Genomic DNA, 17,469 nt, shown 5'->3' with positions numbered 1-17,469 from the left:
TGCTCTAGCACTCCATGTACTTGGCTGGCTTGCCACTGGTTCAAGGAGAATGGTTAAAAGTCAACTAACTGCTAATGAGCATAGACAGCTGGCTTTTAGTGCTTAGCATGCAGCAGGCCCACTGGGTTTCAGCTTTGCCCTGGTGTGGCATGCATACAGGAAGCCTGCTGGGTTTCAACTCTGCCCTGGTGTGGCATGCAGTGAGCTTCCCAGGTCTCCGCTCTGCTCTAGCATGACATACATGCAGCAATCTTGGTTGGTCTCAGCTGTCCCAGTGTACCACAGCTGGGTTGCAGCTCTGTCCTAGTGTCAGTACTAATCCAACTTCCCGCAATCCAATCAAACTGAGTGAAACATATGCAAGATTTTGGTCCTTTATTATTTTTTTTGTTACTCCTTTATCCGTACAGGGCAGCTGGGGGGGGATGTGGTTGGCGAGTGGACCCCTCAGCCCAGTTACACAGACCCCTGCCAGCCTGCGCCCCACCAGTGCTGGCCCTGGGACACTGGTCCCAAGACATTAGGACATTGGTCCCAAGATGGTGACCAGGGGGCAGGGCACCTGTCAAGGGGCAGGGCTACCCATGCGGCAGCTTGCTAAAACCAGGTAAGCAGCCCTCCACCCAAAATAATTGCCCGCCCCTGAACTAAGTCAAGAGAAAGAATTTGTTATCCAGAATGTATTTTATCATTCGAGGATGGACTTACTAGACATTTCTATCAGCCCATGGTTCTTGCTGGCTACACAGAGATAGTTAGCTATGGTCCTCCAGGCTGAGTCAAGGGGCAGTAAATGTTACCTTATCATTCAAGAGGGGTTTGATCTCTGTCAGCTGAACATCCTGAAGTTCATCCATGGCAACAGATATGGAGCCACGTAATCTTCAGAGTAGCAAACCAGTGACGCTGAAACAGAAGGATATGATAAAAATGACATTTTAAAATGTGCTTCCCCAAGAAAATGATAGTTGAATAAGTTTACAACAGAGTTTCCTAGATACTTTCAAACTAAAACCTAAGAATGCCTATACACATACTCCAATGTGCTGCAGTATCTCACGTATTCAGCGTCCCACATTTCAAAACGGCAGCAGGGGTGCTTTAACTAAAGCTCATCAAAAGAACTTTAGTTAAAGCACTCTCCACCACCATTTTGAAATGTGGGATACTGAATACACAAGACAGTGCAGTGTTTTAATTACAGAAGCTACCAAGAGCTGCTCTAATTAAAATGTACCCCTCCCCCCCCCTGCAAAATCCCAGAGAGTGTGTATAGGCACCCTAAGCGCCTGAAACCTCCTGCTGTATTTTCAGTGTTACAAGGTATGCCAGCAGTGAGGAGAGCCAAGTTTGTGCTTGGCTGAATCTCACAGTGTGGTCCCACACTGCAAAGGTTCATTACTAAGAATGCATAACACTCTGGCCTCTCCAATAACAGAGACTGTGTTGCAATGAATTCTGAGGGCAGAGTTCTAATGCTGGCAGCTTCCCTTTTATGAAATACCACAGAATTTAACTTACCAGGGGGGTCATATCCACACAAATGCTTGGGGACGAGCTCATTTAAAGATATGGCAGTTTTGGGAACATCCAGCTCGACACAATGCAATTTAGATGCAATATAAAGGAAGGAACAAGACAGTATAAAGAAGGGAACAGTTAAGTTGTTCAACTGGGATCAAGTCCCAGCAAGTTCTGGAAAAAAAAAAAAGCAACTTGGCCAGTAGTGGCAGCACCATGCTAAACACCATTCAAGGCAATGTCAAGAGAGAGCAGACTAAGTAACTTCAAACTCCTCAAGGTAGGAACCATTTTTTAATTTTGTTTGCAGAACCCCAGAAAAACGGGGTCCTGATCTATAATTTGAGTTCCTTACGCACTACCCTTAATATGAACAACTCACAAAATAGGTGACTGGCAGTACAATGGCCAACAAAAAAATAGATGGTGACAAGTGCAAAGTAATGACACATGAAGGGAAATTAATTATTTGTTAGGCTTTCCTGTGTTCTCCAGCTATAGAAGCTCAATCTAACCTTGACAGTGTTACTATTGTAACCACCAGGTTCAGTAAATACAGGCAGACAATGAATGAAAAGAACTAACAATAAACTGTACTATGGAGCAGTAAGCAACCTCAGCAGTCCATGAGTATGGTCTCTAACTCATTCACTTACACAGCAGTGGCAGCAGTCCCCTGACACGAAGATGACAGTCTTCCAGTTAAAAAGGAAGTCATTGGTAAATCCAGAGATAACGAAAGAGGCCAAATTGAGATCTGCATGTTCAACTGCAGATGTAGCGAACAGTTGTGAGAGGAAAGAATGGATCCTGGTGACATCAGGTCACAGCTCTTTCTCTTTGTCTCTCTCATCTATCTGCCTCCATAGCAAGGCAAATCTGCTCAAAATGACTGATGCCTTGTCATATGTCATAGTGCCATTGGGGACAATTTAGCGCTCGAGTCTCACAGGTATTGATGTTAATATCTGCCCCATGAAAAACCCTGGTAGTTTATTACATTTACAGTAGAGCTTCCTGGATGCACTCAAACTGAAACCTAAGAGCCTAGCCCTTAGCCTAGCCTAGCCCCGATATGCCTGCAGTGAGTGTTGCCAAGTTTGTTTGGTGATATTATCATTGATATTAACTAATTGCTTAACTCCAGACACCATCTCCCAAAAACACACTGCAGGAGTAGCAGCCAGGGACTTTTTTTTCTTTTTTAAGTCACCACACGAGGTAAACATTTCCCCACTTCCCTTCCTTGCTCAGAGGCACATCCTCTACGTTCTCCAACCCTGCCCTGCCCACCACTGTTGTTGTCCTCATTGACTCAGAGGCAGAGGGAAGCTCCAGACCTGCTCCCGCCTGCTTCAGTGACAGCCTCAGGCAGGTTTCCCTACTGCATTCGTCTCCCAGGCTGGCAGGGAACACTGAGAGAAACTGGGCAGAGAGGGAGAACCCACCTACCACTATCCTGGGGCTAAGTCATTTTTGTTCCAAAAATGTAGAATCAGATTCTGATGATGAATGAAGGCTACAGGTACTGAATGGGTTTTGAGATGACAGCAGCAGCCTCAATACTATACATCAGGTGACAAGTAGTCCTGTAACAGTCACCTTATTAACATATGTTTACTACACTGCAGCCAGCAACCAGTTTACTTGCATATATGAAGATGTCACTGGAGCCCATCTCCTAGGAAAAAGGTAGTTTCTTTCCCCAGCCAAAGCTTTCACTTCCAAAATTTAACTTTGTACATAAGAGCAAACAAGACCTACCACCCTATGGCTGACCACCCAGACTGGGGAAGGCTGGCTTAAAGTCTCCCAGAGAACCTAACCCCACTCTTCCCGCTCCCTCTCCCCAGAGCATCTGGTCAGGGTCAGCTGACCCTTTACGCCCCACATATAAACCCCCTGTGCAGGAACAGGAAGAGTCTTGCTCTCTATTTCCACTCTCTACTTGATCTCACGGCTTTTCAACCTGGCTTGCTCTCCGACTCCATTCCCTGCTTGACCTCCTGGCTTCCTAACCCAGCTTGTCCCTAGATTCTGCTCACCCTTCTTGACCGTTGTTGGCAACTCAATCCCCAAGAGACTCCAGACCTGGCCACGAACATCCTGACATGAGAAGTATGACCATTAGAAAGTTAAATGAGTTAACTTGGTACATCTATTTTCAAGGTTCCCACTTCATGAAATGCACAGAAGGAATCCTTGTCATTAACTAGGGGTGTGCCAATAAAGATTATTAAGCAACCTTATCAGCCAATGCCAATCCAATAACCAATTTACTTTAAAATGCAAGGCATTAAAGCTTTTTTTTTTTTTTTTTTTGGCAGGCTCCAGAAGCCTCCTGCAGTCACACGTATCAGCTTCCCGGTGCTTAAAAATGGTGGCAGGAGTGCTTGAAGCACAATTTCCTGCCCCCCCACTGCAGCCAGGCTGGCAGGGGGCACATGGCTGGTGTGGGACTCCTGAGGGAAGAAGCAGGAGAGCAGAGAGCCCTGAGCCCACAGCGGATAGCCTGCATCCACCCCACGTACAAATCTGGGGGGAACATGCCACCCTCCCCCCCCAGGGGGTGTGCACAGTGGCAGGGAGCCACTGCCCCTCCCCTACCTCCTAGATGAGCCACCCGTGGCTCCAACCTGCTCCCTGCCCTGGCCTCAAGCTGCAGGTCCCATGCACCACCCTGGCTAGACAACACCCCCAGCCCCAGCGCCCCACCCCCCCTTCCCTTCCATAGCCACGTGCACATGGCATCTCCTGCGTCTCGCCCCCAGCAACCCCAAGCAGGACTCCCTGCAGGCTAGAATGCTGCCCGCCTGCAAGAGGAAACCTGCAGTTTCCTGAGAGAACCCAGGCATCCAGGGGCCCTGACTCCACAGGGAAGAGGAAATCCAGGTGGTCCAGGGCCCTGGCCAGAAGGCATAATTATTGGTAAACATTATTCGCTATAACAACCTAAATAAGCCAATAGCAGATAATGTAATTTCCCTTTTTATTGGTGCTGATCCAATAGGCAGTCAATATATTGGTGCACCTCCAGCATTCTTAAAATCCTGCCCCTAATATAATATAGTTCCTCCTGCAATATGATGTGCAGAAATGTGATACGATGCATGACCACTAAAATTTTTTTCCCAAAAATCTTATGCTACCAGTAAAGGCTAAGACCATGTCAGATTCCAGTGGTTACCAAAAGAGGATTTTAGTTCAAATTTAGCTTTGTCTTGTTATTACAGTCTACATCCTCACTCAACTTATATAGTAATTAAAAAAGGAAGATTTTTAAACACCTCTTGTGGTTCCTCACTGCTTTCCACACGCAGCAGTCCTATACACCTGCTCAACTTTGTGTCCTTGTTTTTAGCTGACATATTTCTTTAATAAGGTTCTGCAAAGTATCTTTCTAGAACATGTAGAAACAGACTAAGTTGGAATATGGCTAGGTATAACAGGATTCCTTCAATCCCCACTACAGGCAAAGGATTCTGGTACCCTGAAAGGACAAGCCACATGGGCTGGAGGCCAAGCCCCAGAGAACAGTATAAAGGAAGGGCCCCAGCAGCATGAGAGGCAGACAGGCTCTGCCTGGAAAGAGAGAGAGCCATAGAAACTGACTGGGGTAAGCCTGGGGAAAACAGAGAAGCCTAACAGGATGCAGGAAATGCCAGGTTGCTGCTGGGCCTGTTCTAGAAGATTGAAGCTTCAAGAGAAAGAAACTGGCCTGAAGAAGAAAGAACCCAGAGGGCTTACCAGATAGAAGCAAACCCAGGCTAAGAATGCAGCATACCATGTAGTCCAGCAAAGCCATAAGCCCTGTCCTTCTCTCCTACATGGAGTAAAATCAAGACGTGGCAGCTGAAAGAACCAGTGACATCTGGGGAAAAAAAGTCTGGCTAAGGTGGAGCAGGGAATGGAGGTCACATTGTACCTGGAATAGGGGGAGGGTGAGAGCTATTACACTAAACCAGTAATGCCCAACCTTCTGGCTCTGCAGGTCAGATAAGTGGCAAGGGGTTGTTCTACAGGTGCAATCTAATATGCCACCCCAACCCTATGCACCGGATCTGATCACACACTGGTAAAACCCTATGTACAGCTTGATCTCCCACACCCAGATCTAACCACGAAGCAGCTCCATGTGCTAGTTTGACTGTACGCTGGCATAACCTGCTGTACAGGGACATATTATCCAGCTGATGGGGTTCCCTACAGGTCTGGAAATTTAGCAGCAGGGGAGTGATGGCTAGAGAATGATATTTAGAAATCTGCTTTTAGAAGTTGGCTTGCGTTAGAATGATGGTCCAGGGAAACAGCAAGGGTTAACTGGTTTCTAAAGTTTGTTTGTGGTGAAGTTTCATGCTTTCACATTTTAGCATCTAAGAGTCCAAAGTCAGCATACAGGCAGGCACATACATCCTGGGAAATTAAAACATGCAGCCCCAAAAACAACCACAATGTTCCCTGAAAACCCTTAATAAGATAGGAACATGCAAAAATAAGCATTAAGTCACAATGTCTAGCTGTAACCTGGTGAACAATCCCTGGTTTTGGTCGAATAACTAAATTAGGAGACCGGGAATGACCAATTTATGGTACTGGCAAACAAGCAAATTAAACTGCGTACACACGACGTGTTTAAAGAAACAAAGGATTAGGCTAACAGGGCAGAACATGGACAGTATGACAGCTACAGGAAAACCAATCAACAGTACCTAGAAATGAAGAGTAAGCAGGAGAAAAAGAATAGAAGAGGAGGGCTTGATAGATGATAGGGGCTGGAAGGGACCTCATGAGATCATCAGGTCCAGCCCCCCTTCGCTTGGGCAGGAAAAACTGCTCGGGTTGCATGACCCCAGCAAGGTGAGTGTACAGACGCAATTTGAAAATTTCCAGAATAGGTGATTGTACCACCTCTGGGGAATTCTGTTCCAGACTCTGGACACTTAGACATAAGGAAAAACTTCTTTACAGTCCAATTTAAAGTGATCCTCTAGTAATTTATGACTGTTATTCCTAGTCTTCCCCTGGGGTGCCCTGCTGAACAGATGCTCCCCCAGGCCCTGATGTGCACCCCTCATATACCTGTAGGCTGCCACCAAGTCCCCTTTAAGTCTTCTCTTCTCCAGGCTGAACAGTCCCATGTCTTTCAGCCTCTCCTCATATGGCCTGCTCTCCAGACCTCTAATCAAATGCACAGCCCTCCTTTGGACTCTCTCAAGCTTCTATACACCCTTCTTGAAGTGCAGCACCCAGAACCAGACACAGTACTCCAGCTGCAGTAGAGCAGGAGACTGCATCCCAAGCAAGGCTAAGGATGTTACCAGTAGATGCATGCCAGTGTATTATCTGCTTTGCTGGCTACAGAATCGCATTGATGGCTCATGTTCATTCTCTGGTCTATCATGCCCCCCGGGGTCTCTTTCAGATGTGGTGCTAGCAAGTGTAGCACCACCAAGCCTGTGTGTTGTGGATTATTTTTTCCCAAATGGAGCACTTTACATTTCTCGGTGTTAAACGTCATCAGATTTTGATCCACCTACCTTGCAAGCCTTTCCAAGTCAGCCTGTATCCTCAGCCTATCCTCCAGCATGACCGCACTCCCCTATAATTTGGTGTCATCTGCAAACTTTGCCAGTACGCTTTTAACACCCAAATCCAAATAATTAATATGTTGAAAAGCACTGGTCCGAGTACTGAACCCAGAAGCATGCCACTGGTCACCATGCGATGCATGTTGACTCAGTTCCATCTATTAATACTCTCTGGGTCCTGCCTCAGAGCCAGTTTTATAGCCACCAGACCATTAAGTTGTTGAGGCCTCAGCTCCCCAACTTTACCATACGGACATAATGGGAGACCAAGTCAAAGGCCTTTTTGAAATCCAAGTATATAACATTGAGAGTGGGTTTGGTTGCTAATTCTGTTGTCCTCTGCACTCTCCTGCCACGACTTAGATTCATAGATGTTAGGGTCGGAAGGGACCTCAATAGATCATCGAGTCCGACCCCCTGCATAGGCAGGAAAGAGTGCTGGGTTCACATGACCCCAGCTAGATGCTTATCTAACCTCCTCTTGAAGACCCCCAGGATAGGGGAGAGCACCACCTCCCTTGGGAGCCCATTGCAGACCTTGGCCACTCGAACTGTGAAGAAGTTCTTCCTAATGTCCAGTCTAAATCTGCTCTCTGCTAGCTTGTGGCCATTATTTCTTGTAACCCCTGGGGGCGCCATGGTGAATAAATACTCACCAATTCCCTTGTGTGCCCCCGTGATGAACTTATAGGCAGCCACAAGGTCACCTCTCAACCTTTTCTTGCAGAGGCTGAAAAGGTCCAGGTTCTCTAGTCTCTCCTCGTAGGGCTTGGTTTGCAGGCCCTTAACCATACGAGTGGCCCTTCTCTGGACCCTCTCCAGGTTATCCGCATCCCTCTTGAAGTGCAGTGCCCTGAATTGCACGCAGTACTCCAACTGCGGTCTGACCAGTGCCCGATAGAGGGGAAGTATCACCTCCTTGGATCTATTCGTCATGCATCTGCTGATGCATGATAAAGTGCCATTAGCTTTTCTGATGGCTTCGTCACACTGCCGACTCATGTTCATCTTGGAGTCCACTAGGACTCCAAGATCCCTTTCCACTTCCGTGCCACCCAGCTGGTCATTTCCTAGGCAGTAGGTGTGCTGGACATTTTTCCTCCCTAGGTGCAGCACTTTGCATTTCTCCTTGTTGAACTGCATTCTGTTGTTTTCTGCCCACTTGTCTAACCTGTCCAGGTCTGCTTGCAGCTGTTCCCTGCCCTCCGGCATGTCCACTTTTCCCCATAGCTTTGTGTCATCCGCAAACTTGGACAGAGTACACTTCACTCCCTCGTCCAAGTCGCTGATGAAGACATTAAAGAGTATCGGTCCAAGGACCGAGCCCTGTGGGACCCCATTGCCCACACCCTTCCAGGTCGAAACCAACCCATCCACCATGACTCTCTGGGTGCGACCCTCTAGCCAATTCGCCACCCACCGGACTGTGTAGTCATCCAAGTCACAGCCTCTTAACTTGTTCACCAGTATGGGGTGGGATACCGTATCGAAGGCCTTCCTGAAGTCTAAGTATATGACGTCCACCCCTACTCCTGTGTCCAGGCGTTTCGTAACCTGGTCATAAAAAGAGACTAGATTAGTCAGGCACGATCTGCCTGCTACGAACCCATGCTGGTTTCCCCTCAGCATAATCTGTCCTGCCAGGCTCTCACAAATGTGAGCCTTGATAATGTTTTCAAAGACTTTGCCAAGGATGGAGGTGAGACTGACTGGCCTATAGTTGCCCAGGTCTTCCTTCCTCCCCTTCTTGAAAATGGGGACCACATTGGCCCTTTCCACTCCTCCGGGACTTGGCCCATGCGCCACAAGCGTTCAAATATTCCCGCCAGTGGCTGTGCAATGATGTCGGCCAGTGCCTTCAGTATCCTCGGATGGAGCTCATCCGGGCCTGCCGACTTAAAGGCATCCAGTTCTTCCAAGCGACTCTGCACCATCTCAGGGTCTATGCATGGTAGTCTGGTGCCATGCTGCTGCCTCTCTACAATCTAAGTGAGAGCCTTGTCCTGCCCCTCACTTAGGAACACTGAGGCAAAGAACTCGTTGAGGAGTTCAGCCTTGTCCCCTCTGTCTGTCACCAATTGCTTCTGCCCATTTAGCAGTGGTCCTATTCCTCCCTGGGCCTTCCTTTTACTCCCTATATATCTAAAAAACAATTTCTTGATGTCCTTTACTTGGAATGCCATCCTCAGTTCCATGGTAGCTTTGGCCCATCTAACTGCCTCCCTACAAGCGCGAGCAGAGGAGGTATCCTCCTCTTTGGTGATCTCTCCCTGTTTCCACTTCCTGTGTGTCACCCTTTTGGCCTGTAGGCTGCCCTGGATTTCTCTGGTCAGCCAAGGAAGCCTCCTGGCCCCTTTCCCTCTTTTTCCTTGCATCGGGATTGTCTCCCTTTGTGCCTGAAGGATCATTTCCTTAAGGCACAGCCACCCTTCTTGGGCTCCCATCACTTCAAAACTCTTACTCTGCAGTGCGTCCTTGACTAATCGCCTGAGTTCACTGAAATCAGCTTTCCTAAAGTCTAGCACTTTCACCCTACTAGTTACCTTACCCACTAGACATCTTATGAAGAATTCTATTATTTGGTGATCACTGTCCCCCAGATGACCACCGATCTGCAGGTCCCCTACCATGTCATCCCCCGTTGCCAATACCAGATCCAGTAAGGCATTCCCCCTAGTGGGACCGTGTACCTCCTGTGTCAGGTGGAGGTCCTGTACACAGGTTAGAAACCTGCGTGAACGATGGGACTTTGCCATCTGCATCCCCCAGCAGATGTCTGGGTAGTTTAGGTCCCCCATGACTACCGCCTCCTTAGCTTTTATGGTCTCCGAGAGCTGCCTCAGGAGCCCCAAATCTAGTTCTTCCCCTTGGTGTGGGGGTCTGTAGCAGACCCCTACCACCAAATCCCTTTCTCCTTGCCCCCCATGTAATCTAACCCACAATCCTTCTACTTCCTCATCCTTCGATTCCGTCTTGATTGAAAGATAGACTGAAAGATAACAAGAGGGATTCAGCGATACTGCCCCGCACAGAGTTAGTGAAGTCACCCAGGTAGTGATTTCTCACACTTTAGCTTTATTGCCTAGCAGGAGATTTAGTGAACAGCAAGAGCCTTGCCTAGTTACTTCACTAGCAAGGGAAGCCCAGGCTGATAAGGGAACTGGCACCAGATGCCTCAAAGATGCATTATAATCATTACAGTCCTGGGTGCTAGTTGCCTCATTAGTGTGGCGCGCTCTCCATGTCTGCCGCTTATGCCTTGTGCTGGAAGCGGCCCCAGCTGCTCCCTCGCTGTCTGTGCCGCCACGCTCGAGGTTGGTGTTTTATCCCGCCGAGTAAGGGCGTAGTCTAGTTCTTTTAACCGCCTCCAGCCTCAGGGACCTCTACTTCTCTCCTGGCTTCCCACTGAGCCACTTCAAAGAGCTACGGCTCTTCCCTCGACTCACCAGAAACAGTGCTGTTTCCAGGTAAGTACCTAGTCCTGTTGCTGATCCTCCACCATCCAGCATCTTGTAGTCCCGGTGTGCTGCAGAGTCACGAGTCCAGCTCCTTGCACTCCTCCCTTCTGAGTCTTGGTTGCCTCATGCAAGTCTTCTGGTGCCTGAAGACAAAACGCCTATGCCCCACTGCTGAATTTATCCCAGCCATGGTGGGCTACTCACCCAGCCTTCACCCTGGTGTGTGATTCTTACCACCTGGTGGGGTGCACTGTCAGGTCATCCTGTCTGACTTGACTCAGTAATAGGGCTCCCACCTAAGACATAGGAGACAATACTGCTACCCTAATTGCCATATTGAATGAAATAGTTTGAATGTTTGTAAAGGTTGCCCATTAGCCAGTTTCAGCAAGAAGATAAGATTTATCTCCTTATCTAAGTCATTGTTTTGGGACTACGTGCAAAAGGTCCTGACTTTGCTTAAAGTCTTAATTTAAATTTTATCTTTAGAAGTCTTTTACAAAGAGAGCAAATATCCTGAATTCAGAGAGATCAAACCCTAAGGCCTTTTGACCAGATTGGTAAGAAAAGGGCATTTGCAGTGATATGGAAGTTTCCCAAAGGTAATTTAAAATGCTCAACAAAGGCAAAAGAAACTGTTGAGTAAGATCCGAGCCCAAATTGGGGGTAATGACAGGTTGAGTAGGAGGAGCCCACTGACAGCAGCTCACTCAATAAAAACTGTAACTTACTGTCCCAATTTGGAGGTGACTATACTTGTAGAACAACGAAGGAAGAATCACAAGTGTAGCCTGGGTCAGACTGATCACCTGAACCAACCTCTCCGTGAACACGAATCTCTTAGTTCATGCTGAAGCCGCGGAACACCTAAAAGGGACTGAAGGAAGGGGACTTAGTCCTATCACTGCTGAGGCCAGCCTATTGAATTGTATTGCTGAGGTGAGCCCATTCCATTGAACTGTACTACTGAGGCCAACCCTCTGAATCGTACTACTGAGGAATGAAACCGTATTTTGGTATTTGGCTTCTCAGAATTCTAGGACTGTAAGTATAATATGAAAAATAATAGTATTGATTCAAATTTAACTTTTAGTTGTAATTGTAGTTGTTTGTGTAACACTAATTCTTATAGTATTGTTTGGGAAGGAAGTGCATTCGGAGCATTGTTTCTGATATATGTAATTATTGTGTTTTTAATGTTTGTGGTGTTTCTTAAAGCTAAGCAGTGTTATATACGTAGCAAAGAGTTTTAAAATAAAATTGTGTTGTATAAATTAAGTGTGTAATCATTGTGAAATCGTGCAATCAGTTAACTACTCCCCCAGCCAGTGCATCAAAACGAATCAGTAAATTGTGTGGGATTTTCTCTATTCCATAACCCACTAGAGACACTAATCAGCACTGCTTAGGCCTTGCCTAGAGCAGGGGTGGCCAACCTGTGGCAGGACTGCCACAAGAGGCATAGGTAGCCTTGTGTGGCACAGCTCATTGGGGAGAGGATTCAGATGGCAGAGTGGCAGATTAGGGAAGGGAGCTGAAAGTAGAGCAGCAGATCAAACAAGGAATACAAGGCAGGAAATAGACAGCAGAGCAGATTGTTCAGGCATCCCAGAGAACAGATAAAAAAGCAAGCAGAAGGGGATTACATTGTCACTTGGGGGAGGTGTGGGGTTTATTTGTGGCACTCCTGACAAAAGGTAGGCTCCTACTGACCTAAACAGGGATGTTTAACCCCAGGCCTGCATACCAGATCCAGCCCATAGCACCATATCATCCAGTCAACAGGGCTCCCCTCCAAGTCCAGAAATTTGGTGGGGGGGGAAGGGGGGGCAGTGGTACTGCTTCCCCGATGCCAAATTTCCATATCTATAGGAAGCTCTGGGCCCTGCATTTTGGATTGGGCACCTGATCCTAGCACAGGGCCAGGTGGGGGCAGCACTGAACCCCAGGACCCAATCCTGACATGTGAGGGCAGCACTGGGCCCCAGGGCTCAATCCTGGTTGGGGGCCAAGGGGTGGCACCAGGCCTCCAAGCCCAATCCTGGTGGGATGGGGCAGTACCAGGTCCTGGGACCCAATCCTGACAGGAGAGGGTGGCACCAGGATCCCAGGGCCAATCCCAGCATGAGGTTCAGTCCAGCCCACCAACTAGCCCAGTGCTACTCATCTGGCCCATCGGGCCAAAAGGTGGAGCATCAAAGATCTCTGGGCGCCGCAATTCAAGAGGGATGCGGATAACTTGGAGAGGGTCCAGAGAAGGGCCACTCGTATGGTTAAGGGCCTGCAGACCAAGCCCTACAACGAGAGACTAGAGAAACTGGACCTTTTCAGCCTCCGCAAGAGAAGGTTGAGAGGTGACCTTGTGGCTGCCTATAAGTTCATCACGGGGGCACAGAAGGGAATTGGTGAGGTTTTATTCATCAAGGCGCCCCCAGGGGTTACAAGAAATAATGGCCACAAGATAGCAGAGAGCAGATTTAGATTGGACATTAGGAGGAACTTCTTCACAGTTCGAGTGGCCAAGGTCTGGAATGGGCTCTCAAGGGAGATGGTGCTCTCCCCTACCCTGGGGGTCTTCAAGAGGAGGTTAGATAACCATCTAGCTGGGGTCATCTAGACCCAGCACTCTTTCTTGCCTATGCAGGGGGTCGGACTCGATGATCTATTGAGGTCCCTTCCGACCCTAACATCTATGAATTTATTATTACGTGCAGTTCTGGGCTTTTCAGTTTAAAATGGATGTGGAGAAGTTAGAGAGGGTCTAAAGGTGGGGGATAAAAACAACAGAAGATTTGGAAGGCAAGTCATATGAAGAGAGTTTGAGAGAACAAAAATATAAGCTTCAATCAGACAGCTGAAAGGATTTTTTGGATAAGGAAGGGGACAAGCTGAAGGATAAGATAACCAAGTGGTGCCAGAGTGGCCAGCAGGTGGGGGGGGGGAGAACAGCAGCAGCAGGCAGGAAAGCAGGAAAATGGTGGTAACAGAGGTGGCAGGCAGGAGGGCAAGTGGCAGCAGATGGGAGCTCAGTGACAGCTGTGCAGGAGTGTGGGGGTCTGTGCTGGTGACCTGGGGCCAGGGCTGGCAGGGGCCTAGGGCAGGTGGACAGAAGTGCGGGGCCCAGGCTGGCTCTGCCCCTCTTCCTGCTGGTGCAGCCCGGCCCGGCCCAGCTCTATAAAGCCCCTGCCAGCCCATGTTCTGTGCTCCTGTCAAACTCCTGGAAAACCGTTTTAGGCTGGACATAAGGAAAACTTTTCTTACTCTCCGAGTCCCCAGGGCCTGGAATAGACTCCCCCCAGAATTGGTGCAAGCACCTACTCCGGACACTTTTAAGAAACACTCGGATGCCCATCTTGTTGGGATCGTTTGACTCCAGCTGACTTCCTGCTTCTTGGGCAGGGAGCTAGACCTGATGATCTTGAAAGGTCTCTTCCAGCCCTAATGTCTATGAAATCTATAAACCGAAGAAATCTCCTCCCACCCTCCCCTGGGCCCCCACTGGTCTGGGCCCTGAGGTACTGGTGTGGCTCTGCACTCCTGCTTGCTGCCACTCACCCCTCTGCCAACGCCATTTCCCTACTTTCCCGTCTGGCACTTCTCTTCCCCCCACCCCGCATCTGCCAGCCACTCCAGCACCAAGTGATTCCCGGCTGCACTGCTGGACTACAGGATGCAGCAGGAGCTGGACTGGCCCAGCCCCACGATTCCCAGCTGGATCTGTGCAGTACCAGCCAGGCTGGGCCGGATCCTGCTGCGTTCTGTAGACCCGGCCATGCAGCTGCAAACTGCATGGTACTGGAGGTGCCAGTGGAGAAGCAGCAATGCTGTTGATAAGGAACGTAGGGAAGTGGCAAGAGAAGGGCAGCGGTGGCAGACCAGGGGCGAGAGGCGGCAGGAGCGCTGGTAGAGGCTTCACTTGCTGCAGGCCCTGAGCACCCCAAGGCCTTATGGGCTGCTGCTGCCGCTGATGACAGGGGTTGTAGGCACCCACACTCCCCATGTACACACCACACTTCCTCACATACCCCGGCCATCCTCCTCCTCCACACATGCCAGAACCTTCCCCAACCACCCTCCCCCCACACATTCACAGCCCCCCACAGCCCACATATCCACACACCCCAAGATGCTCCCCAAACCCATACACACACCCCCAAACAGCATATCCCCCCATACCTATCCATTCCCACAAAAACCCACCTCCACACCTTCCCCCACATACTCACATACCCACAGCCCTCCACAAACATATATTCCATGTTCTCCCCACACAATATGCAAGAGTAAGACTTCATTTCAAGGTATTATACAATCACCTCTATGTATACTACACAAACAAATCCGGACAAAAATATTTTTTTAAATCAAATTAATGTTGTAATAGATGTTTGATTTTTAGAATATAATTTGGTATTTTTCTGTTTCTGATGGCAAACCGCCTTGCCAAAAGGAGTACTTTTAGGGACAAAAGGAGAGACTTCCGGTGGCAAAAGTCAGGGGTTAGGGGGAAGGGTCCCAAGACTTTCATAGATTGGAAGATTGGAAGGGACCTCAGAAGATCACCAGGTCCAGCCCCTTGTACCAAGCAGGAAAGATAACTGGGGGTCAGGTGACCCCAGCAAGGTGACTGTCTAGTCTCCTCCTGAAGATTTCCAGGGTAGGTGACTGCACCACCTCTGGAAGGAGCTTATTCCACAGTCTGGACACCCTGACTGTGAAGAAGTTTTTCCTAATGTTGAGCCTGATCGGTCTTCCAGGAGTTTGTGGCCATTACTCCTGGTTTTCCCCTCGGGTGCCCTGGTGAACAGTTCCTCACCAAGCTCTTGATGTACTCCTCTAGTATAGCAGTAAGCAGCTACCAGGTCCCTTCTTAGTCTTCTTTTCCTCAGGCTGAAGAGTCTCAGCTCCCTCAGCCTTTCCTCATATGGCTTGCCCTTCAAGACTCTGATCATATGGATGGCTCTTCTTTGGACTCTCTCAAGCTTGTCCATGTCCTTGTTAAGGTGTGGTGCCCAGAACTGGACACAGTACTCCAGCTGCGGTCTCACGGCTGAGTAGAGTGGAAGAATCACCTCCTTGGTTTTGCTGGAGATGCACTGATTGATGCATGCCAGAGTATTAATTTGCCCTACTGGCCACAGTATTGCACTGCCAGCTCATACTGTGGTCTATTATTACCCCCAGGTCCCTTTCATTCATGATGCTAGTCAGTCAGTTTGATATTGCCAAGCCTGTAGGTATGTTGGTAGTTGCTCATCCCAAGGTGAAGCACTTTACATTACTCGACATTGAATTTCATCAGGTTCTGATCCGGAAACTTGCTAGCTTGTCTAGGTCTGCCTGTATCTGTTGCCTATCTTTGAGCGTAACCACGCTTCCCCATAACTTGGTGTCATCTGTGAACTTGGCCAGTGAGCTCTTCACTCCCACATCCAAATTGTTAATAAAGATGTTGAAAAGTACTGGACCAAGCATCAAACTCTGCAGGACACTGCTCCCCGCTTCTTGCCAGGATGACACAGATCCATTCACTACAACTCTCTGAGTCCTATCCTACAGCCAGTTTCTCACTCACCTGACTGCCTTTCAGATCCTCCACAATCCTCCACTTTTCTCACAAGGACATCATGGGATACTAAATCAAAGGTTTTTCACAACATTAAACTTGCAGTGCTCTCTGAACAGCCCTGGTACTTCTTATATAGCAAGCTGTGAACCATTTAGCATGCATTCAGTCCCCGTCTTCTTAAAAGACAGTACTCTGCTACAGCCTGCATACAAATGAAGGAACAGATAGAACTGGTGAAGTCCTTAAGAAACAGTGCCAGAAACTTGTCATGTGCGTGTCTGCCTCCTACATGAACTGAAGGCTTCTTAGAAAGGCTTTGCAGAACTTCCTACCCAGAACACTAATGATTACACAGAATTAAGGCAACCACTAACATATCAAACATAAATGAAATCTTTAACCACAGGTTATATTGACAGCTGGATCTTGTCCCTGTCCCTCCAAATTACTTAAGTCAGAGCTGTCCAACTATTTGCCTATGGAGTACATGTGGCCCCTGAAGGGTTAGCATGCAGTCCATAACCTCATGCCCAGCTGCCATTCCCTCCCACTTGGTCTTGCCACAGTGGCCAGGTTATTTGGGTTCCCCTTTCCCTTCTGGCTTCTACTTCCTGCCCCTGCTTCTGGGGGCAGGTAGCAAAGTGGAAGGGGGCTATAGTGCCTGTGTGACAGGGGAGGGTGCTGGGCTGCTTACACTGCATGTGCACATCAAGAGGGAACCAGGCTGCCTGCACTGCAAGTGGGAAGTCCGCATGGCCAGAAGGAGGTGGGGGTAGCCAAGATGCTTGCATTGAGGGCATGATGTGGGGGGAGGGTGGGGGGGACTGACTGTGTAGCATGCACAGCTGGAAGAGAAGAACCAGGCTGCCCACCCACCCACCTGCCCATGCGTGTGGCATTTGGCCCATGCCAAGTGAGCACCACAGTGGGCCAGAAATTGGACAGCCCTGACTTGCGCGATCCACCTGACAGTTTCAGAAACCAAGAGAAAATTTAAAACAACAGAACAAGGAAACATCAACAAGCATAAAACACCCAGAGGGAAACTGAAGAGCTCTGCAGAAGCTAGGATGAGCTGAACCAAAATGTTCCTATGTAATGATACACTCATTCATTTCTATTTATATCACTCAGTACACTGTGCTAGGTAGATTAAAGCATAGGAAAGAATTATATATGAACTATAAATGTATTGAAGAAACTCAGTTTAAGCCATCTTTTCCCTTCCAGAGACTTTTTAGGGAGTTGGTCAGAGTTGTGTTGTCTGAAAATAAGTTAGAACACCAACAAAAGTAATAAACAGGATGAATGGAGCCCTGAGCAGGGCACAGAA

The 17,469-nt window shown here is 48.5% G+C and overlaps 1 protein-coding gene across 12 annotated transcripts in view; it reads right to left on the bottom strand.

Moving 5' to 3' along the window:
* NDRG3 (NDRG family member 3) overlaps positions 1-17,469 on the bottom strand; it is a 104,065-nt gene that overhangs the window by 68,430 nt on the left and 18,166 nt on the right. For 6 of the 12 annotated variants that reach the window (XM_019485593.2, XM_006266043.4, XM_059733298.1 and 3 more), the window contains exon 2: positions 801-906. In XM_019485593.2, coding sequence (XP_019341138.1) covers positions 801-857 — 57 coding nt within the window. In that variant the 5' untranslated portion in view covers positions 858-906. Of the gene's footprint in view, positions 1-800; positions 907-17,469 lie in introns of those variants that run through there. The other 6 variants (XM_059733306.1, XM_059733299.1, XM_059733303.1 and 3 more) reach the window with 2 other exon arrangements.

The sequence above is a fragment of the Alligator mississippiensis genome, chromosome 9 (genome assembly GCF_030867095.1).
Source record: "Alligator mississippiensis isolate rAllMis1 chromosome 9, rAllMis1, whole genome shotgun sequence".
In the NCBI taxonomy this organism is placed as follows: Eukaryota; Metazoa; Chordata; order Crocodylia; family Alligatoridae; genus Alligator; species Alligator mississippiensis.
Note: the sequence above shows the minus strand (reverse complement) of the source record. Positions and strands in the feature narration are given on the sequence as shown.